The sequence below is a fragment of the Suricata suricatta genome, chromosome 2, assembly GCF_006229205.1.
Source record: "Suricata suricatta isolate VVHF042 chromosome 2, meerkat_22Aug2017_6uvM2_HiC, whole genome shotgun sequence".
Classification (NCBI taxonomy): Eukaryota; Metazoa; Chordata; class Mammalia; order Carnivora; family Herpestidae; genus Suricata; species Suricata suricatta.
Window position 1 is genome coordinate 54,046,192 of NC_043701.1, and position 23,892 is coordinate 54,070,083.

At 42.7% G+C, this 23,892-nt stretch overlaps 2 protein-coding genes across 2 annotated transcripts in view; one reads left to right on the forward strand and one right to left on the reverse strand.

Annotated features, from left to right (window-relative positions):
* The window catches only part of LANCL2 (LanC like 2), a 53,581-nt gene extending 31,830 nt beyond the window's left edge, over positions 1 to 21,751 (forward strand). Inside the window, exons 3-9 of the mRNA XM_029926384.1 lie at positions 2,793 to 3,000; positions 4,046 to 4,193; positions 5,226 to 5,372; positions 9,304 to 9,486; positions 15,246 to 15,422; positions 15,671 to 15,743; positions 19,152 to 21,751. Coding sequence (XP_029782244.1) covers positions 2,793 to 3,000; positions 4,046 to 4,193; positions 5,226 to 5,372; positions 9,304 to 9,486; positions 15,246 to 15,422; positions 15,671 to 15,743; positions 19,152 to 19,264 — 1,049 coding nt within the window. The 3' untranslated portion in view covers positions 19,265 to 21,751. The remainder of the gene's footprint in view (positions 1 to 2,792; positions 3,001 to 4,045; positions 4,194 to 5,225; positions 5,373 to 9,303; positions 9,487 to 15,245; positions 15,423 to 15,670; positions 15,744 to 19,151) is intronic.
* Positions 17,325 to 23,892, reverse strand: part of VOPP1 (VOPP1 WW domain binding protein) — a 112,955-nt gene continuing 106,387 nt past the window's right edge. Inside the window, exon 7 of the mRNA XM_029926419.1 lies at positions 17,325 to 17,684. The gene's annotated coding sequence lies outside the window, so the exon portion shown is untranslated. The remainder of the gene's footprint in view (positions 17,685 to 23,892) is intronic.

Below are 23,892 nucleotides of genomic sequence, written 5' to 3' on the forward strand. Positions count from 1 at the left end.
AGTTCTTTAGATCTAATGCACATTGTAACTACAGCTCATAATACTGTATTGTATAATTGTAGTTTGCTAAGAGTAGATCATAAGTGTTCTTATCACACATTTTAAGTAAATGGTACATGAGGTGGTAGATGTGCTATCATAGTTGTGGTGATATTTTCACAATGCAGAAATATATCAAATCACTCTGTTGTACACTTACATAGACATAATTTTATTTGTCAGTTACATCTCAGTAGAACTAGGGGAAAACAAACAATAAACTGAAAAAAAGAGACAGTTTCTTCAAAAGAACAGGAAATCCCATTGCTGCTTTTTTTGTGGGACTACATCAAAACAAAAAGCTTCTTTTTTTTTTAATTTTTTTAATGTTTTTTATTTATTTTTGAGAGAGAGAGACAGTGCGAGCAGGGGAGAGTCAGAGAGAGAGGGAGATACAGAATCTGAAACAGGCTCCAGGCTCTGAGCTAGCTGTCAGCACAGAGCCCGATGCGGGGCTCGAACCCACGAACCATGAGATCTGACCTGAGCCGAAGCCAGACGCTTAACCGACTGAGCCACCCAGGCGCCCCAAAAAGCTTCTGCATAGCAAAGGAAACAGTCAACAAAACTAAAAGACAACCTACTGAATGGGAGGAGATATTTTCAAATGACATATATGATAAAGGGTTAGTATTCAAAGAATATCAAGAACTTACACAGCTCAACACCAAATAAATAATCCAGTTAAAAATGGGCAGAAGACATGAACAGACATTTCTCCAAAGAAGACACCTATATGGTCAGATGGTCAACAGACACATGAAAAGATGCTCAATATCAGGAAAATGCAAATCTTAACAGCAGTGAGATATCACCTCACACCTGTCAGAATGGCTAAAATCAAAAACACAAGAAACTAATGTTGGCAAAAATGTGGAGAAAAGGGAACCCTCTTGTACTGTTGATGGCAGTGCAAACTGTTGCAGGCACTCTGGAAAATGATATGAAGTTTCCTTAAAAAATTGAAAATAGAATTATCATATGATCCAGTAATTCCACTACTAGAATATTTACCCAAAGAAAACAAGAACACTAAAGGGAAAAGATAATATGCACCCCTATGTATAAGCACTGTTTACAATAGCCAAATTATGAAGCAGCTCAAGTGTCCATCAGTAGATGAATGGATAAAGAAGGTGTGTGTGTGTGTGTGTGTGTGTGTGTGTGTGTGTGTGTATACACACAGTGGAATATTAGCCATAAAGCAGAATAAGATCTTGCCATTTGCAATGACATGGATGAATCTAGAGGGTATAATGTTAAGTGATATAAACAAGTCAGAGAAAGACAAATCCCATATGATTTCACTCATTTGTGCCATTTAAGAAACTAAACAAACAGGAAAAAAAGACAAACCAAAAAAACCAGACTTTTGACTATAGAGATGGTTACCAGAGGGGAGGGTGGGGGAGTGTGTGAAATAGGTTATGGAGATTAAGAATTGTACTGGTTCTGAGCAGTGAGTAATGTATGGAATTGTTGAGTCACTATATCGTACATCTGAAACTAATATACTGGAATTAAAAATAAAAATAAAATAATTTAAAAAAACAGGAGGTCCCAGTGTTACTTTTTTTTCTTTGTTACTTTTAAATTGTTTCAAAGGTTAAGAAAATAAGGAATACTTTCTATTATTTTATGAAGCAAGGATAATACTGGTACCAAAACTAACAAAGATTTACCAAAAAAAAATATCCACAACTCAGTCTCGCTTACTAATTATTAATTTGATAGTTATAATGCTATTTTGGTTGATATACTTTAGACATTTATACTGAAGTTTTCAAGGGCAGAAAGTTAGGATGTCTTTTGTAAACAATATTTTGCCTGTCATTTACTTTAAAATATTTAAGCAGTGGGTGTCTCTGTCAGTTGAATGGCCTCCTCTTGATTTTGGTTCAGGTCATGATCTCAGAGTTGTGAGATGGAGTCCTGTGTGTACGTGATAAACTATCTTCCATGTTCATTACCTTACTCTGCATCATGTAGCTAGTCCATAAACAGTGAGGTGACTCACTGGTTGGTTGGTCATTTGGATACATTGGTCACTAAAGAAAATTGAACCATTGGGAGAAATAGGAAAATTGGAAAGAGGAGGGTGTAAAATTTAGAAAGTGATAATTTAGGATATGATAGGAGGAAACAATTATCTGAGAAGTAAAAAGGATCCAAGTTAGCTTAAAATACAGAGGAGAAGGAATAAAATCTTGAATGTACAGAAAATGAGAATGCGTGGAAAGTCATACATTTTACCTTGTCTAGGAGATATTGAATCATTATCAAAGCAATTAGTAGAATAATGGATTTAAACCTCGTTTAAGCCTTTTTCTACCCTGAGGTAGGTTGGTTTTTTTTTCTGTTTTTATTTTTCTGTTTTTTTCTTTTTTATTTAACTTGAAAGAAAGAGCATGAGCAGAGGAGGGGCAGAGAGGGAAAGAGAGACAGAGAGAGAGAGAGACAGAGAAAGAGAGAATCCCAAGAAGGCTCCACACTGTCAACCTAGAGCCCAGTGTGGGGCTTGATCCCACAAACCACGAGATCATGGCCTGAGCTGAAATCCTGAGTCGACACACAACTGACCGAGCCACCCAGGTGCCCCATCTTCCTGTTTTTAAAGGATGTGTCATATGTAATTTTTTGGATTCTGCTCTTTCAGAAACAGGTTTTATGTAGTTTTTCATGTAATCATAACATCCTGAAGGTGAAAAAGAAAGGTAATAATGCTTTTCTTTGGGGGTGGGGCATTATTCTAGGCATAGCCCTTTTATACCTGCAGCTGTACCGGGTCACATGTGACCAGACCTACCTGCTCCGATCCCTGGATTATGTCAAGAGAACACTCCGGAATCTGAATGGCCGCAGGGTCACGTTCCTGTGTGGAGATGCTGGACCTCTTGCAGTAGGAGCTGTGGTGTATCATAAACTCAAGAGTGACTGTGAGTCCCAGGAATGCATCACAAAGTGAGTTTTGAAAACTGCAGGTATTTTCTCTAAATTCTCAATTCAAGGTGTTACTGTAGAAAGATATTAAAAAAGGAAATTATTTTTTAATTCATCTGTTGCGAACAGGCCTTTCCAAGCAGTGAAGAGGCTTATGTATTCATTTGAGCATAACGATGAGACCATATGCCTTCTTTCTATCCAAGCCTGTGTCTGCCTTTATTTGGGGAGCAATAAACATGTTTCTTCATGTTACTTTAATCTTTTCCTAAGTAATCGTGGTTGCCTTCCTTGCATGAAAATTGGCTTATATGCCTTGGGTTCACTGTCATAACTAAGTTATTTTTAGGTTCAATTGTTTTGGAGCAATTAGTATAAAACTTTTATTGCACTTATTGGTTTATATATTGGTTTATATTCTTTTTGAAGAGGTGGAAATCAGGGCTCACTCCCATGGTCTGGTGGAGTGTCGCACACATGCTAGTCACTTGAAAGACAGAATGACTCAATCTAGTTCCCAGGCATTGACTACGTTTTAGTACTATTTTCTTTTAAATTTTAAATCATTTTGGATTTCAGAATTGAGTATCATCTCTTACATGGTTTAGACTAGACATAAAGGTAGATGTATATTTTAACTTTATTTATTTATTTATTCTGAGAGAGAGAGCAAGCAGGAGAGGGGCAGAGAGAGAGAGAGGGAGAGAGAGAATCCCAAGCATGGTCTGCATGGTTAGCACAGAGCCTGATGTGGGGCTCAAACTCAGGAACCGTGAGATTGTGACCCGAGCCAAAGTCGGATGCATCACTGACTGAGCCACCCAGTTGCCCCTAAAGTAGATATTTTTGAACAGAAGGGTGTTTTGTTATTAATTTGATATCTGAAAGGAAAATTTGTGTAGTGGAAAAATTTTTGTTGTTTGGGTTTTTGGGTGTTTTTTTGTTTTTGAAGTCAGTTTCAAATTAAAAGTAACAGGCAATTCCTAAAGTGATGGGGTTATTGGCAGTGTCAGGGGGAGGTATTTCAGACATTGTCTGGGAAAACGGAATTTTTCTTGTCGGCTAGACTTCTGCAGCTCCAGAGGACGATTGTGTGCCGAGATTCAGACCTCCCCGATGAGCTGCTTTATGGACGGGCAGGTTACCTGTACGCCTTACTCTACCTGAACACGGAGATCGGCCCGGGCACCGTGTGTGAGTCAACTATTAAAGAGGTACAGTGGGGTTGCCGTCAACAGGGGGTGTGCGCGCGTGTCTATCCTCCCAGCCTGCCTGTGCGCACGGAGCTGCGTTTGTGGCCGGACCCTGCTCCTGGGTGCGAGTCATTTCTTCAGGTCATAAAATCACTGAATAGCTCCTCTTTTCCCTTTCTAAGTATGTTTTGTAAAAATCTGTCCTCTCAGGCCTGTGTTAATTCACCTGGTTTTACCAGAAACAGACAACAGCAGCTCCAGAAAGATGGAATATTTATTTCTCTGCCACGAGGTATCAGAACTGGTTAGGTAGTCCCTGCAAATGTGGCTCAGGATCCAGGTTCTGCTGTCCTGTTCCACCGCGTCCGAGGGGCCTGCCCTTGTCTGCACCACCAAACCTCCTTGAGCACCGAAGCAGGGGATAAGCAGCTTCGTTTTTAAGGCCATGACTGAGAAGCTGTCTCCTTCACTCGTGCCGGAACGTAGTCAGAGGACGGTGTCTCTCTGTCTGTAGCTCAGAGGCCAGGTGCCCAGCGGAACCTTGGAGCAGTTACCAAAAGTATGCGGGGAGAAAGGGTATGAGATAATAGTTGGTGTCTTTGCCACATAGTCCTTACAAGTGTGATATTCGTTGGATTTAACTAAACCCCTACATGCTGCAGCCTTTCATAAATAAGGCCAATTTCTCCAGCCTTTCCCAGAAGATGTAGTGTCAGTCTTTTGGAGAAAACCTTGCAGTTACAAGGCAACTCAGTAGTCTGGGGAAGTTCTTTTCGGAAGTTTTTCTAGATTCTAGTAAACTGTTCACACAAAGAACTCTTAATTTCTTGGTCTGACTTCCTAATTAATGTATTTTTCTACTCTGAGATTGTCTTCTAATATCTCTCTGCCTCTATTTATTAATTTATAAAATAAAGATAAAAAGGATATAAGGATATAAGCAGGGGTGGCTACTCACGGCTTACAGATTTTTAGGTTAAATAGTCTACATGAAGACATGTGGTTAATCAGACAAAAACGGGAGACTTGACGCCGTCTTCACGACCTCCGCAGGTAGTCGATGCCATCATTGAGTCAGGCAAGGCCCTGTCCCGGGAGGAGAGGAAGGCCGAGCGCTGCCCGCTGTTGTATCAGTGGCACCGGAAGCAGTACGTCGGGGCGGCCCACGGTATGGCCGGCATCTACTACATGTTAATGCAGGTAAACAAGACGCTCTGGAATACTAATGCACTGATTGCAGGATGAACTATTTGATCAGATGGGAAGTGGGGCCTGAAATGTTGGTGTGAATGCAGCAGACTGAAATTAAATAAGGACCCTGCACTGAGCCATGGACACTCATGCTCTGCTTTGGGAACCCCACGCAGTGAAGTCCAAGAGCGCGTCCTGCATGCACTGTCGTACTGGGTTACTTGGGTGTCTGCTGCCACAGTTTCCTTCTGTCCGTGTCCTTCTGCTCTTTGTAGTAGTAACTCTTTGAAGCGAGAAAAACCTTCAGGGAGCAGAAAGGGCCTCCAGCATCCAGACCAGGGCAGAGACTTTCATTTTCAGATACCCACATCTTGCTGTCAGTTGTGCTCTAAATGTTTAACTAGTTATCATTGTGGTAATGTTCTAGTCTCTCAATCCCCCTGACGTCTCCTGAATTAAGTAGTCACTGTTCATGAGGCAGGCAGAGACCCCGCCCCAAATATTGTCCAGCCTGCTTCCAGCCCAATAGCCTGGGCTTCCCTTCCCCACTGTGGACACAGCCTGCTTTCTTTTCTTCAATTAAACCTTTCTTTATAAGAAACTCTCACCCATAGGAGAGTAGTTCATGGTCCAAATCACAAAGCTAGTAAGTCAGGGAGCATGGAATAGAAGTTAGGTCTTTTTTTTTTAAATTTTTTATAGTTTATTTATTTTTGAGACAGAGACAGGGCATGAATGGAGGAGGGCCAGAGAGAGAGGGAGATATAGAATCTGAAACAGGCTCTAGGCTCTGAGCTGTCAGCACAGAGCCCGACGTGGGGCTTGAACCCACAAACTATTAGATCATAACCCGAGCTGAAGTCGGACACCTAACTGACGGAACCACCCAAGCGCCCCAGAAGTTAGATCTTTTTAACTAAAAACTCTGTGTATTTCTTTTTAGAAATTTTACTTCAAATTCCTTTTTAAAAACCTACACTACTGTGGAGTACCTGGGTGGCTCAGTCGGTTAAGCATCTGATTTTGGCTCAGGTCATGATCTCACGGTTCCTGAGGCATCTGACAGCTCAGAGCATGGAGCCTGCTTCGGATTCTGTGTCTCTCTCTCTCTCTGCCCCTCCCAAGGTCATGCTGTGTGTGTTTCTCTCTCTCAAAAATAAACAAACATTAAAAAAAACTTTTAACTACTCTATCACTAAAGGAAATTCATATTTAAATAGTACTAAACCCCTTTTTTTCTGGTAACTAGTTATCTTTGTTTATTGTAGAAAAATAAAACATTCAAATTTGTGAATTTTCTTTCTAGTGCAGACACGTGTTTCCAAAGTAACTAGAATTGCATTTCATTTAAAAATAGCACTGCTGTTCTGGGCAGTTGGTAGTTAGTGTGTATTTTCTATTTCCCCAGAAAAATGTTTCAACGCTAGCTTTTGAAACTTTTCTTCTTACGTGATACCCTTGCGGAAATCATAACCATCTGAAAACCACACCAATAAGACATCACCTCATTTAGATTGAGGTGTCTGGGTTAATTTTGTTAGATATTAAAGTTTTCCTTGAGAGAAACGCAAGTCACAAAACTGTCTCCTCATCCGCTCTTAAAGTGAAGATCGTGGCAGCATTCTTTACCGGGACTCTGTATAGAATCGGCGTTCGTGTTTTCGTAGCGATGGCTGAGCAGGGGTGTGTCGGAGCTCGCTCCCAGGAGCCGGGTTTGCATGGCTCTGCCCCACGCCCCCGCGTTTAGGGCCAGAGGACCGTGTAGCCGTGGATCAGTGCGGCAGTGGAAGGTTCTCCTGTGCAGTTTCATCTAGAAGGCTATCACAACAGTGTACACAAAAACTTTTAAAATATGACTGAAACTCCACTTTCAAGATGGCAGGATAAACACATTTTCCTCTTGAAAATCATCTCAAAACAGCAAGGAAAACAAACAAACAAAACCAGAAACATAACTTCCTTGATGAGACCAGACACATCTGGAGCCCAGACTACAAATAAGGAGACTGAGGGTAGACGAAAGTGGCAAATGACCAGGCAGTACAGAGGAGGATCCCACGTAGGTGTCTGAAGGAGAGGATGCCAGCAAGCAGCCAGCTGGCTTGTCCCGCAAAACCCAGCACTCGGGGACGGACTTGACGTGCCGTTTCTGTCGAAGATCGGGGAGCGTGTGCACATGCGGCGAGATGCTTGGGCAGCAGGAGGGCTTCTCTGAAAACGTCTCTGCAGAGCAGTTGACTTCTGTTAGCAGGTGCACCCTGCACAGTGACTGTCCCTCCGCTAACTCCTACTGGGGACAAAAGGAAACAGTCTGGAGAAATTGAACCAGATCTTTCAACTCAAGAACACCGAGCGCAGAGGACAGTTGAAGTGAAGCGTAGAACTGAGCACGGGGGCTTGGCTGGATGTCCTCACGATATAAGGGGAGACCCCCCCTTCCCCCACAGCCAGCTTTGTGCACTACCAACAACACTGCCTCCACCTCACCAGGGAGATTGAAGTGGGGTGCTTTGGGTTGGTTTTGTTTGTGTTTGGAGAAACTGCTCGGATAGGAGATCTACAGATAGAGGTGTTTCAAAGTTCCCATTAAAAATGTTAGCTAGTGGTCTCTGATGGTTAATATTATGTGTCAGTTTGGCTGGGCCAAAGTGCCCAGGCATGTGGTCAAACATTCTTCTGGATGTTTCTATGAGGGCATTTGGGGTGAGATTTACATTTAAGTGGTGTAGGGGCACCTGGGTGGCTCAGTTGGTTAAGCATCAACTTCAGCTCAGGTCAAGATCTCACTGTGCCTGAGTTCAAGCCCCACATCAGGCTCTGCTGACAGCTCAGAGCCTGGAGCCTTCTTCAAATTCTTTGTATGTCTCTCTCTCTGCCTCTCCTCCTCTCATGCTCTCTCTCTCTCTCAAAAATAAAAGAATGTATTTAAAAAATTTACATGGTGTTAGAAGGTAGGAGAGGGATGGTCAAGTATCCCCCAACTGAGAAGGCAGAAAATGAAGCAGGCCACTCTGTGGAGTTTCCACAGACTTTTTGTTCAGGGTAATTCTCTGACGGTGGGGGGAGTCGGCGAGGATGATCCATGGCACCTGCATAATTATTTTCTGCAAGGTCCAGACCTTAAGCCATAGATTTTGTAGAGGGAGGGGACATGCAGAAGAGTGTCATAGTGAGATCGGACGGTTTGCACACACCTCTGAGGGCTTGCACACACCTAATGGGCAGCTGCCCTTTAGTAAGCTCTTATGGCCCCACCTGTGCATCAGGAAGGGGAAAGATTATGTTACCTCCGACAGACTCTGGGGAGCGGGGGAGGCAGAATCCACAGTCACAGGAGAGGTCCCTGTGCAAACGTGAACAAGATGGAGGGCAAGGATGGAGTCCGTGTTGTCAGCACTCCTGTGACTCCATGGACTTCTAGTAGAGCCGCTTGCCCTCCACAGTGTGGGCGGGCCTCGTTCAGTCAGACGAACACCTCCCTGGAGTGAGAGGGAATTCTCCAGGAGATGGCCTTCAGACTGTCTTCAACATCAAAAAAAATTGAAATGAAAAAAGGCCTGCCCAAGTCTGGTTTTTTTTTTAATGTCTTTATTTTATTTTGAGAGAGACAGAGTGTGAGCTGGGGAGGGGCAGAGAGAAAGGGAGACACAGAATCCAAAGCAGGCTCCAGGCTCTGAAGTGTTAGCACAGAGCCAGACACAGGGCTTGAACCCACGGACTGTGAGATCATGACCTGAGCCGAAATCGGATGCTTAACTGACTGAGCCACCCAGGCACCCCTGCCCAAGTCTTAAACAACCAGATAATGGAATTAATTTTAATTTTAGATGCTCCTCAGTATTCCAGGTAATCAGTGCTTTATTATACTAGCTATGACACAAAGGCTTAAAAAGCACGTAAGGAAAAAGAAACTAAGTGTTCTGTTTTTATTTGTTTAAAGCCAGCAGCAAAAGTCGACCAAGAAACCTTGACAGAAATGGTGAAACCCAGTATTGATTATGTGCGCCACAAAAGATTCCGATCTGGGAATTACCCTTCCTCGTTGAGCAATGAGACTGACCGCTTGGTCCACTGGTGTCACGGTGCCCCGGGCGTCATCCATATGCTCACACAAGCTTACAAGGTCAGTGCGCCCGTCCGTGCCACAAGCATTTACTCTCGAGAGCTTCAGTTTTTTCCCCCAGGTTCTCAGATTTTGGCCAGCACCTTTGATTGCAAACCAGATACATTTTAAAATTAGTGTTTTTACAAAATAAAGTCTGCCTGTTTCCCTTTACCACCCTTGTAGTTGGAGCTATAAGTGTGTGTGTGTGTGTGTGTGTGTGTGTGTGTGTGTGTGTGTGTTGACGAGTTATATTCACACGTAAAAGAAAATCTAAGTGACAACATTGTAACAATTTTTATTCTGAATATGAATATCCAGGAAGGCAGTAGGCAGTAGTATGACCATAAGCTTTTTTGTTTGACTTCCCATCACTCTTTTCTTGCTTGAATAAGCCTTTATTCCTGGATGATGATGCTTATTCAGGGACTTTTAAATTTGAGTTTAAAAGTGTTAGAAAATTATTCATCAGGGATGGGTGTGATGTTCCAAGTCTTACACATACAGAGTATTATCGAAAATAGGCAGTCAGTACCTTTACTGATTAATTCTGGTAGTCTCAAGATATATTTGTGCACAATATTAAGAATACATTTGGTTTCCCTCCTGGACTAAGCATTATAAGTTGAAAGCAAACAATGCTGCTGCATTTATTTTCAGGTGTTTTTTAATGTGTTTTCTTCATATTTTATTATACAGAAGTTGAAATTACAGACAGTTTACTATATTCTGTAACACTTAAGACCTTTATCCTTTTTTGGGAAAAATAACGGATGTTTTCAGAGAAAAATGTTTTCAAGCATGTTTTGTAGAAGACTTAATGCATTTATTGTTTAAATGTTTTATTTGAATAGGGTTGACACACAATGTTGTATTGGTTTGAGATGTACAACATAGTGAGTCCACACATTTATAGATCAGGCTGTGCTCACCACAAATGCGGCTACGAGCTGTCCCCGTACGATGCCTTTATAGTGTCACTGACTGTTCCTTAGGCTGTGCCTTTTATGCCTGTGACTTATCCCCCCGACCTTATCTCCTACTCCCTTTCAGCCATTTTGCCCATCGCCCTACCTCCTGGGCAGCTGGGCCGCCATCGGTTCTCTATATTTGCAGGTCTGATTCTCCTCTTTATTCATTTTTCCTTTCAGATTCCACATATTAGTGAAATCATATGGTATTTGCCTTTCTCAGTCTGACTTACTTCACATAGCATAGTACCTTCTTGGTCCATCCACATTGTCCCAGATGGCAAGATCTCATCCTTTTTTTATAGCTGGGTAATATTCCATCATACATGTTCTATATATATAAACACAAACATGCCACATCTTTCTTATCCATTTGTCTATCCCTGGACCCTTAGGTTGCTTCCATATCTTAGCTATTGTAAATAGTGCTGCAATAAACATAGAGTACATATACCTTTTTAAATTCGTGTTTTGTTTTCTTTGGGTAGATATTCGGTAGTCGAATTGTTGGATCATATGGTATCTCTATTTCAGAATTTTTGAGGAACCACCATACTGTGTTCCACACTGGCCAAACCCGTTTACATTCCCGTCAGCAGTGTACAAGGGGTTTTTTCTCTACATCCTCTCCAACACTTGTGATTTCTTATCATTTTGATTTTAGCCATTCTCACTGGTATAAGATGATATCTCATTGTGGTTTTGATTTCTATTTACCTGGTGATTTGTGATGTTGAGCATCTTTTCATGGTCTGTTGCCCATCTGTATGTCTCCTTTGGAAGAATGTCTACTCAAGTCCTCTGCCCATATTTCTTAAAGTTTATTTATTTATTTTGAGAGAGAGGGAGGGAGAGAGCACAAGCAGGGGAGAGGCAGAGGGAGAGGGAGAGAAAGAATCCCAAGCAGGCTCCATGCTGTCAGTGCAGAGCCCAGTGCAGAGCTCAGTCTTACAACCCATGAGATCATAACCAATTAAGGCATCTGGGCACCCCTCTGCCCATTTTTTAACTGGATTGTAAACAATGCTTCTTTCATAATTTTATTTTTTAAATATATCTTTATTTATAATATTTGATGTTGGAAGTTGTTGCTCATATATCAAATATATGCCAATAATCACAAAGATTGACTAGTGTTTTGGCAAAGTCCCTTAGTTTTGTACAAATAAATGAAATTTATGAAGCAGAATTCACATTTCTACCTGAAAATAACAAAAGAACTGGTCTCTGAATCCATTTCATTTTCTCTTTGTGACTAACCTATAATAAGTTATTTAGAAAAATTATGGGGAATTATCTCTCATAATTTAGACAAATTTTTCAGAATTTTTAAGTATCCCTACAACAGTAACACCTAAGATATTCAAATAATATGAAAGGTATGAACCTTCAAGAAAATAACTCAGAAAGGATATTTGGTTAGAGCAAAGCACAGTGAAATACAGAAGAATTTGGAAATCAGAAGATTTTAACGATTCACCTTCTTAATAATACCTCAACCTTTAAATTAAAACAGAATTTTGTTCAAGTCACTGCCTCCCTTTTTTAGAGCTCTAGGGCGATTGTTGGACCTTCTGTGACATAGAGATAAGTTTATAATATTATAAATACCCAGCCATAATATCTGAGTATACTGTTGACAAACAAAGGACCCTTTGGTGTTCAAAACAGATTGAAGGACTTCGTTAAAATGTAAAAGCATTCGTTTGCCAAACTCGTTTTCCTCTTTCACATTTGAGAGGATAAACTGTAGAGGGGGCACTCCTAGTGCCCCACAGTCTTGGCTTCTGAGGGTCTCCCCACCCCCACTCCTGAGCCAGTGGGAAGCAGGTAATGAGGAGCCAGGGGCTTTTATCCGGGGATGATGTCATCCTGTCAGGCCTGCTGACCGGCACCGCCATCTGTCACCGCCAGCGCTGGTCACATGTAGCAGGGCTCTGCTCCTGGTTGTGCCATAGATAGCTCAGACTTGCTGCTCCCTGTCTGGCTTTCGCTCAGAATATCATTTGAACGTCTGTCCCTCCCCTGCTTATTCCAAAACAGAAATTTGTCTTCTAGAAAGTGTGGAGCAAAAGACATGAAGATCCCATTCTTACTCACTAAAACTTAATTTTGCCCATTTACATTAAGGTAGTCAACCATGAGGAGGACGAGGAATATCAGAATCTTTTGGGGAAGAAGGCATCAGTGGCAATTTGAGAAGGCATGTATAACATAGTTTTACCATTAGGGGTAGAAATCTATTTTCAGAGTCAGTGAGTGGAATGTGAGATTTTTGTTTGGCCAAGGCAGAGAGTGGTGTGGGCAGGGACGGGATTGGAAGTGTGCATCTAGAGAAACACAGCTCTAGGCTCTATTTCCTCTTGAGTTTTTATTAACTCAAGAGCATCTGCCTTCACTGAAGTGGTCTCAGAATTAGAAAGTACTTATATTTTGTGTGATAAGTTCTCAATGATTTCTCAGGCTGGCATGTCAACTCATAAGTTCTTCAACATAAGGCTTTCAAGTATTTGAAAATGTATTAATATCCCACAAATAAAACCATAGGAACGCCTGTGTGGCTCCATTGGTTATGTGTCCAACTCTTGATTTTGGCTCAGGTCATGATCTCATAGTTTTTGAGTTTGAGCCTGCCATCGGTGTCAAGGCTGACAGTGAGATTCTCTCTCCCTCTCTCTCTGCCCCTCCCCTGCTCACATTCTCTCTCTCTCCCCCGCCTTCCCTCCCTCTCCCCTCTCTCCCTACCCACCCCTCAAAATAAATAAATAAACTTAAAAAAAAAACTAAATTGAGTGGAGGCTCACTAATTTGTTTTCCCTTCCTATAGATGCTATTCATGGTGCAGTGGGTACTTGAGCATACTCTACTTTCTATGAACATGTATTATGTTTTAATTTAAAATTCTATAGTATTTTAGATGATCCTTGGAAAAATGCCATGGTTTTAACAATCTGCTGTATTAGGAATTTTATTAATTGCAAATGATTTTCTAACATATTACATTTGTGGACCCCATAGCTAGAAGCTATTTTGCTGAATAGTTCCAATCAGTTCTTGATTATCTGACAGTAAATTATAGGTAATGGTAATAAATTCTATCTTCTTCTGACTACACATATGGACCCTCCTGTATTAGCATTTGAATGGATTTGGCCACTATAAACCAATGCTGCCATTGGTCAAATGAAAATTGTATTTGGAAAGGTATTTACAAATATGGTGCCCAAGAAAACCATGTAAGTCATACCCAGTGATATTGATGTAATGTTTCGATTCTGTGCTGTATGAAACCACCACGGCTTCCCTGCTCCCACACCTACATGCCTCCTCTGAAAACCCCAGAGTAGAAATGCTCCCTGATGGTCAACTGTTGACCATGCATCAGAAAATGTTTTCATATAAACTGTGTTCCAGAAGCTCATTTGTAAGTTGATTATTTGAAATATGGAATATCTAGGGATGCATATCACTCATCTGGAGAGATTCTTTCAAACTATACTTCCGTTCCTTCTTCCTCAAGATCATGATACCTTCCTAAGTTTAAACATCACTTCTGTAAAGACAGCACAGTTTTAGCAACTCGTTTTCCAGTTGTCTCTATTTCTTTAATGAATATGCTGCTGCAAACACCTGTGCGGGTCCTTGGGGCCAATACCTGGGAATAGAATTGCTGGTCAGAGAATAGCTGCAGAGTTATAAGAAACTGCCAGAGCTTTACACAAAGTGACAGTTGTACCTTTACATTCCGTCAACAGTGGAAGAGGGTTCTCCACATATTTGGCTACGTTGGTATTGAAAATCATTTTAATTTTATTCTGGTGGATATTTATTTCACTATAGTTTTAATTTGCATCTTCCTCAAGATTAATGGTGAGCAACCTTGCCTATGTTCGTGGTCATTTGTATATATTCCTTTGTGGAATGTCTCTTTGTTTCTTTTTCCCACGTTGTTTTATTCTTTTCTTTGGTCTTTTTATTATTGGGCTATAATAATTCTTCATATGTTCTGGTTATAAGTTTTTGTCAGGTATATGTTTTAGAAATAATTTTGTAGTTGGCCTAATCATCACATTCATGGTATCTCTTGAAGAGAGTTTTTAATTCTGATAAAGTCTGTGTTTTGTCAAGTGTTTTTTTTTAATGTTTATTTATTTTTGAGAGAGAGACACAGAGTGCGAGTGGGGGAGGGTCAGAGAGAGAGAGGGAAACACAGAATCCAAAGCAGGCTCCAGGCTCTGAGCTGTCAGCACAGAGCTGGACGTGGGACTCGAACTCACAAACTGAGATTATGACCTGAGCCAAAGCTGGCCACTTAACCGACTGATCATGACAGATCATGACAGACTTCGCCAGCCCCAGTGGCGCCAGGCCATCAGGGTCTTACAGATAATGTGGGCAGCCCGGGATGTTGAGTGTTCTTCACTGAAGAACGTTGTAGAATCCTCAACCCCTCAGGTGCCTTCAACATAAGCAGAAGTTTTAGCACTGTAGATAGTGTTGCTGCTCCAGGCAGCACAGAATGAGTTATTTGTGTTAAAACATCTTACCAAAGAGTTGCTGGTAGCTTTTTTTTTTTAAGTTTATTTATTTTGAAAGAGAGACAGTGAGAGAGAGTGGGTGAGGGGCAGAGAGAGGGAGAGACGGAATCCTAAACAGACTCCACACGGTCTGCACAGAGCCCAACATGGGAATCGAACCCATGAACCGTGAGATCATGACCTGAGCCAAAGCTGGATGCTTAACCGACCGAGCCACCCAGGTGCCCTTCAAAACATCTGTTTAACACTGCTTTCTTTTTTCATTGCCCAGGTCTTTAAGGAGGAAAAATACTTGAAAGATGCCATGGAGTGCAGTGATGTGATTTGGCAGCGAGGTTTGCTCCGGAAGGGCTATGGGATCTGCCACGGGACAGCTGGGAATGGCTATTCTTTCCTGTCCCTGTACCATCTCACACAGGATAAAAAGTATCTCTACCGAGCTTGCAAAGTAAGGAGTCTTTATGTAAACAACTTTTGAACCTTCGGGAAAGCATGTGCAAAATCCAAAACTACAGCTCCTCTCCTGTTCTTAACCTGCTTCTCCTGGCACAGCCATACCCTGGCCTGGCTCTGCCATGTTGACCCCTCCTGTTGCCCGGAATCTTCTTTCTTGGAATCCTGGTGAATTCATTACAGTGTCGTATTATAGCCTTTTCACCAAGTACAATCTCTGCTCTTAAGTCCGTTTCTTCTTAGTTTGCAGAGTGGTGTCTAGAATACGGAGCACACGGGTGCCGCATTCCTGACAGACCTTATTCTCTCTTTGAAGGTAAGAGTGAGCATACAAAGCTAGGTTTAAATACCTGGGCAAGTGAGTTTGGTCCTCCTGTCCCTGTGCACTGGTTCTACCGCATGTACTCTTACCTGAATAATACCTCCACAACCGCAAAATAAATAACCTGAACAAAGTGGTTGACTGCTGAACATTAGATTGAGTCTCTTTGCCTTACTTGTTTTGTGTACCTAAAAATGTCCTTCGAATATTTCTTAATCTTTTATGAAGAATACATGCGAACAGAACAAGGGATGTTTGCTACTCTGTAAGAAAAAAATAATGTTTAGTCCTCTGCATTTCATCTGTCTTATTATGTATATATAATATCAGTCTATTCATAGGAAATGTGTTATTTAAATATATTTAATTACTTTAGATATATAAATATGAATAATTGATATTAGTAATGTGAAAGTATTAGCAGTTAGAAATAGTCATAGTTGGAAAAATAATACCATACAGAAGAGAGTTCTGAAGAATGGGCAGTGATAGGAAGTAAGCAAATACAATAATTCTGCTATAAGCACAATATATAGAATATAATTCAGGAAAACAAAATAGAAATCCTACTAAGATGACTCATACATTTTTTATATTTATATTTGTGTGTGTGTGCGTGTGTATTAATGAGTTGGATAATTTATCATTGAAGCCACAGAAATCAAAGGGCAAATGATAAATTGATAAATCAAAGGACAAATTGATGATAACTTTTGATTACTTATTTGTTCTAAGAGGTACATCTTATACTAATTTCAAAGTAAACTTCAGAAAGTATAAATGACTTTATTATTTAAATCTAATAATAGATTGGTGTTGAATTTTGCCAAATGCTTTTTCCACATCAGTGGATACGATCATGTGATTGTTTTTTCTTCTGTAGCCTATTAACATTGTGGGTTAAACCTCACTTGGGATCTCTGGGTTTATCTATGGGATAAACCTCTCTTGGTCTTTTTATATAGTGTAGAGTTGCCTTTGCTAATATCTTGTTGAGGATTTTTGCATCTATATTCATGAGAGATATTGGCTTAGAGTTTTCTTTTTTTGCACTGTCTTTGTCTCGTTTTGGTATCAGAGCAATGCTGACCTAATAAACTGGTTTGGGAAATATCCTTTTCTCTTCTGTTTTCTGGAAAAGACAGTGTATTAATTCGTGGAAGAATTGGTGTTAATTCCAACGTACATGTTTGGTAGAAATCTCCTATGAAACGATGGCCTGAAGATTTTTTGTTTTGGGGTTTTTTTTACTCTCAGTCCAATTTATTCAGTAGTTTATAGGGCGGTTCAAGTTACCAGTTTCCTATTTGGTAAGTTTCAGGAGTTTGTGTTTTGGGGATGCTGCTCTGTCTTACCTGTGGCGTTAAGTTTACATGTGTAAAGCTGTGACAGTATTTCTTTATTATCCTTCTTATGTCTGAATTGTCTGGAGTGTTATACCCTATCCTATTTCTGCTATTGGTAGTATTTTTTTAATCACATATTAGAAATGTGAGCAGAAAATAGAGCATTTGCAGTTATCTTTCACAGAGTAATATCCTTTAGATAGTCAAAGAAATCATCATGAAAAAATAATTCTCAGAAAATATTTTAGTATTTTACATCATGAAAAGGCAGTATATTTGCATCAGATACCACAGAGTTAATACCTGAACTCTAAAGGAGTTCATTCAGGTTTATTAACGGCAGCTTCCAAGCCCCAGTAGGTCGAAGTTGAATGTAGAAACCGTGAAGGCTGGGAAGTTCTCAGATCTATCTGTTCTCCTGTGTCTCACCAGTGCCTGGCGGCAGGCTCTGTGTAGATTCTTGTTGGACGGGCGGGAAGCAGTAGGAGTGCCTGTGTGGAGGCTACTAGGCTGAAAGGGTGGCTGACATCCATGACCTCTTCTGGAACTTTCTCCTGCCTGAGTGCTCCATCTAGGTGAATCTGCTGCCCTACCCCACCAGAACAAGAGAACAAAGGTCATTTCAGCCTGGTCCACTAGGACCCCTCCCAAGGGTTCTAATAAGTCAGTAGTTTTCAAGAACCCTTCCTTCAAACAAAAACTTACAGGGAAGTGTGGGAACAACCGAAATGTAGGAAAATAGCCAGTGACACACACAAAACATGAATGAATTGCAAAATCATTGAGGCAGGAAGCCAGACACAATAGGCTATGCACTGTTGGTGCCATTCACAGGACTCTGAAATAGGCAAACCAATGCGTGTTGGGGATGATGGCAGGCACAGGCTAGAGAGAGACACACAGGCACTTCTTGGGGGCGGTGATGGAAATACTCCACATCTCTTGGTAGGAGTTTAGTTTACACAAGAGCATGTGCCTTTGTCAAGACTCAGAGAGGTTCACCAAAGACTTGTATTGCACTGCATGTACATTTTACATCAAAAGAAGTTACGCACACAAGAATCCAATAAGGGAGGAATTTTTCTCATTGAAAAGGGACCTAAGGGGTCTGGAAACGAGTCAGCTAACAGGCTCCCTCACCCACCCTTCTGTCGGTCAGTTTAAAGCCCAAGGTTTGGTGCAGACCGCAGTGATTTGGACTGGGGATTTTGATGAAATCAAAATTCTTTTTAAAGTAGCATGCATTTTTAAGTAGTATACACACACACACTGGGATATCACTCAGCCATCAAAAAGAATGAAACCTCGCCATTTGCAGTGATGTGAGTGGAGCTAGAGAGTATTATGCTAAACAAATTAAGTCTGAGAAAGGCAAATGCTATGTAATTTCAAATGTGGAATTTAAGAAACAAAAGGAAAAAGAGAAAAAGAAACCAAGAAGCAACTCTTAGAGAATAAACAGATGGTTACCAGAGGGGAGGGGAGAGGGTGGGCGTGAAGTAGGTGAAGGGGATAAGAATACACTTTACTTTGAGGAACACAAATGTGTAGCGTTGTCAATCCATTATATGTTCCACCTGAAACTAATATAACTAATATAACACTAATATTCCAGTGTTAACTACATTGGAATTAAAATTAAAAACTTAAGAAAAAGGAACATTCTTAAAACGTAAAGAAGATGTGAAACCCAACCTTTTGTTTGGAATAAGAATAAAGCTGTGAGAGAGGAAGTTTTATAGTTAAAAAGCACAGGAACAGCCCCCATAACCTTTTTTGATTTGTCCTATAAGACCAGCGTCAAGTTTCAAGATACAGGATTAAAACGCAGAGTACAGTTTTTAGAAAAAGTGAGACAGGGAAGAAAACTGGTATCACTAGCTACTGGGTGCCAATCTGAGGAGTTTGGGGGGTAAATAGTTCTCTGCTTTTTTATGGACCCGCAGCATCTTTTCCAATGCCCTTGAAGCCCTGGTCAAGGAAAGGATTAAGAACCACCTTGTTTCAGAGCCTCCCTCATGCCCTTTCCTAAAAGGATCCACATTTTACGTTGCAGGCATGGCTGGGGCGATTCACTTTCTCTCCGACATCCTGGTACCAGAGACATCACGGTTTCCAGCATTTGAACTTGCCCCTTCGCAGAGGGATAAAAAGATGCAAAGAGACTAAGACGCCTGGACCAAAAGCCAGATCGCTTAGTGCCTGACACAGAGCCAACTGTGAATCCTGAAAAAGGCAAAAAAAAAAAAAAAAAAAGAGAGAAGCAAACACCTTCCCTTCACAGCCCCCCACTTTATTGCAGAGACCCTCACGTTAGAGCATGAACGACAGAAACTATCCCTTCCACATTTCGTAACGGTGTTCCCCTCCCTGGTGTCAAATATGGATTCTTCACATGAAGCCCTGTGTAGCATTTGCATGTTTCTTGGTGTTTGTTGTCTGCAGATGTAAGTTGTTCTGAATAGAAAGCCCTTCTCTGTACGTGAGCCCGGAGCTGACGGCGCACGAGAGTACGGCAGCGGCCACTTCCCTGTATATACTGTTTAAAGTGAGGTGTCACGTGTACTGACAGCCCGGGGACAGTCAGGTGGTGTGTCTCTCCTACATCAAAAAGAACGTCGAGGGTGACGTCCTAGTGATGCTTTGTCAGCATTTTCCATGCGTACCTTTCAGACAACCGTGAAGGAAACACCACTCCAAAAACTGAAAGGCAACCAAATAAATAAGAGGGGGTTTTGCCGGAATTGTTAGGGGCGGGGTTGCACCTCTGCACAGGGTAGTCGAGCGCTCCCTCTTTGTGTTTTGTGTTCACGCTTCATGCTTCTAAGGGGCCAGAGCGCGTGCACTGCCCTCCCACTGGGGCCCTTTCCCAGCAGGGGTTTCTGGCTCCTGTGGGAAGTTCCAGGGGCTCCTTGCAACCCCAAGCAGGGAGCCCCGGGCAGTGGACTCACATCAGAGGACATTCAAGGGAAGCCTTTTCGTGACCCGGTTGTAAATCAAGTAGGGATGACTAAGCATTGGCAATCCTAGATTTGGTTTATTATATTGTTAAAACAGACTGCATCTCAATTTTATCACCATGATAACTTAGTGTAAGTTCCATGGGTACAAATTCCAGTTGGTGATAAGCAGAAAGGTGCTCAGCTGTTCCCCTCTCCCTGCAATTAAACTGACTTCAAAATCTGGTAAGTTATCGCAGTATAAATTTGGGAGAAATAGTCATTTTTCGGACTTTGGGGTGATTTAAATCTCACATTTGATGAAATATATTAAGCATAAAGGACTAGCCTGTGTTTATGCATATGGGAAGCATGTTCTAACCAAGAAAATGATGGTATTTGTCTGCCATGTTTTATCTAAAAAAAAAAGGACGTTAATTTGGATTACCATACCTTTAATAATTCTATGATGTGTTTCAGAATTGAGAAGAGTTTTGTCCTCACAATCCGAGTAGCCTAGGACTTTCTGCACACTTCTCACCTTGTGAGCTGAGGCATGGATCACAAAAGACTAATAAGCAGGCTTCTCTGGTCATCTGGTCCCAGTCTGTAAGGGACCATCCGTCATTTATCAGCCCTCGTGTCCTCTCCTTTCATGCAGGAGCATGAATTTCCACGAGAGGACAAACGTCTTTCCCACATATGCAATTCTTAGAATGTCGCCAAGCCTTATTTGTGGGGCTGGCACCCTAACATGACCTTCAGTTTCTAGATGAGCCCTTGTGGGTTCCTTCATTGCAGACACTTATTTCTAACCCATGACTGTTTTCTCTCAAACTAGGTTGATGCATTCCATGGGTATAAATCCTCATGGTTCTATTTTAACCAACTTCCTGGACCTGCTCATGAACTTCTCAGGCACCATAGGCTGTCCTGAATGAGTAGAGGGGGACTGTAGGATGAGTAGGAGAGCTCACCACCTATCAGAGCCCAGCCAGACAGCCCTGACCCACCAACCGCCTCCAAACTGCACACACAGTAGTTGACAAGGTCTGGCCTGCCTCGTCCGGGGCGGCACTCAAGGCTTCAGCTGAAAGCACTGTCAGGAAGCCAGCAGGACTGCACAGGCGCTGTGCCTGTCTCAGCCAGAGGGAGCGTGTGGAAGCCCTGGTTCTAGCCAGGTGTCTCTAGACCAGAAACCGCAAGGGTGACTCACCTGGGCATCCCTCCATGGCTGAAAAGGAAGCATGAGGACGAGCCTGTTTTCTGGCTAACAGACTGAGGGAAAAGTCAAATGTTTGTGGAATAAATGGAGATCTTATTTCCGGGCTTTTCTTTTTTACCCAGCGGGGTCGACACCTTCCAACTTACCCACTAGGTGTGCACAGATGTGCAGCCCTGTGACTCGAACTCCACCCACTTCCTGGCGTCTGGCACGTAGCTGCTGCGTGAGGACAGTGCCCTCGGTCCCCGAAAGCAGAGGAGAGCCGGCATCTATGCCAGGGAGCAGAGTTTAATAGTTCTAAGTTCTGAATTTAGATCTGAAAACATCTCACAATGATTTCTTTGTGTCCTCCAGAATGTGTCTGAATTTAAAAAAAAAAAAAGATGTGTGTGCACAATACCATTTTAAAACTTGAAAGAAAAAATAGTTGATGTTGGAAAAAGTGTGTGGGGTTCTTTGGTTTCATTAGTAAAGACAGTTTTGTGATGATGACTCGTGGGATCTTCGTTTGTTTTCACCTTTTCTCTGCATTTGAGGGTGACGGTCACGAGTACCAGTCACAATTCTGAAGGTTTCATTCTAGACTTAAAAATGTGGCAGGTGCCCACATCATAATGTACTGAATAATTCACCAGTATGATTGCTGTAGGTGTCTACATGTGTCCTTTTTCTATCCCAAGGCTCCCTGAAGCTGGGCCGTGACGGTAGGAGCAGCATCGTGTGGCCGGCATAGTGCCACAGGCCTTTGCACACACGTCCTGAATGGTGACAACACTGCCGGAGGAGGGCACTATTATTACGACTGCTTCACAGGCGAGAAAACCGACAGCTCTGCCCAGGGTTACAGCCAGAATGGAGGACACGCACACAGTTGTCGCCAGTGGTCACACACTGACTTGCACTCAACACCTCATCCCCTACGTGCCCCAGACAGAAAGGAGGAAGTTGACACCCCAGGGAGAGAGGCCTTGGTCAGGAGTGTGTGACTAGGAAATGGAGCAGCAGGGCCTCCTTCTCTGTCATCGGCTCCACGCTACCTGCCTTCTGGGCTGCGTGGGGGACCCTCACCCTGCTTTCTCATCGTGTACTGCTTTTAACATCTGTTACTTCCTTTGCCGAATTCACAAAAGCAGTGACCCGAGTTTAAAGTCTGGGCTCCCTCAACATTTGTACAGACCGTCCTCAGGCTCTCCCAGGCTCTCTGCTGCAGCGTGGAGGGTCCATTCCTTCCATGGGCCTCAAGTCGGGCATGAGGCCAGGTTTGTTGCGGGGATGGGACCGTGGTGGGTCTGAGGGATCTAGGAGCCTGCTTAACTGTGTGCAGAATTTCCTGTGCATCCACATGTGAATAGCTGGAGAGACAGCTCCTGGTTTTCACCAGAACTTCAAAGTGGTTTTTGACCCCAAAAGGTAATTGTGTCAGGTTCTGAATTAAAGCACAGATGTCAACAAGTTGGGCCTCAAATATGGAGCAGGGACGCTTGTGGGGGACGGGCACGGCGGGGGTATCTGGAATCAGGAGGCACCCCATCCAGTTAGGAAGATCCCTGTCCCAGCGGGTGACGCCACTGCCAGGTCTCAAGTTTTGCATATGTTGTAAGGAGAGCCAAATGTCAATTTGCAAAATGGCTGTCAACCTCCTGATGCCTGTCAGCCTGCTGTTGAGCTGGACCATGGCCATGGAGGACTGTGTTGCATCCTTGCCCTCCTGATCAGAGCAAGGCTGCAGCCTCCGTCAAGGCCCCATTTACCAACACGAGCTTCCTAGAGCTAGATCACTAGAAGCACGGGTGATCCCAGATGGCTCGGGCTGTAATGAGGTCCAGTCTGCTTCACAGATATAACCGCACCCATTTCCTTATCCACTCAGAGACGGGAGGTTTGAGTCCTTCTTTCAGCACATGTTTGTCGTACCCCTGCAGCGTGCCAGGCATTGTGCTCGGTGCTGAGAGTGAGCTCACCGTCATGGGTCCTGTCCTCATGAGTTCACAGTCCTGTTTGGTGAACACCTGTTGGGAGTGAGGAGCCTCGAACTCGGACTCAGGGTAGGCCCTGCCTTAGCAGATGTCAGACGGTTCCTCTGTAGTGGGGGGGCGGGGGCCATAAGCCCCCTGGATGAAGAATACAGTGTGCATTTTCCAGGAAATGGCAGGAGGGGACCACAGGTAGGTGATCAACCCGCCTTACAGTGTGACACCCTCTGGCATGTTGATGAGGCTGATCCCTGCCATCGAGGGGCATTTGCAGCGGAAGTTAAGAATCTGAATGCCTGTGTTTACCTCTGAGCTCAGTCACTTATATGAACTTGGACAAGACATTTCCTGAGCTTCAAAGTTTTGTTGTTGTTTTCCAGAAAACCAGGACAATCATCAGGACAGCCTCATTCTGTTGGTGGGAGGATTAAAATGAAATAAGTGGAGAAGGTGTCTAGCTCATGTAAGTGCTCTGTTGGGAGAAGTGAGGTGTTGGCGCAGTGCTGTTACAGGCTCACCTTCCTAAGTAATGGAATGAAAACCCAGATCTGTCCAGTGCCAAAATCCCACGCCTCGTGACAGTGCAGTGTCACTGCTGTGCCTGGTGATCTGGAGCCTTCAGCCAGCTCTGTGTGTGTGCGCACACAGAGTGAAGCCACA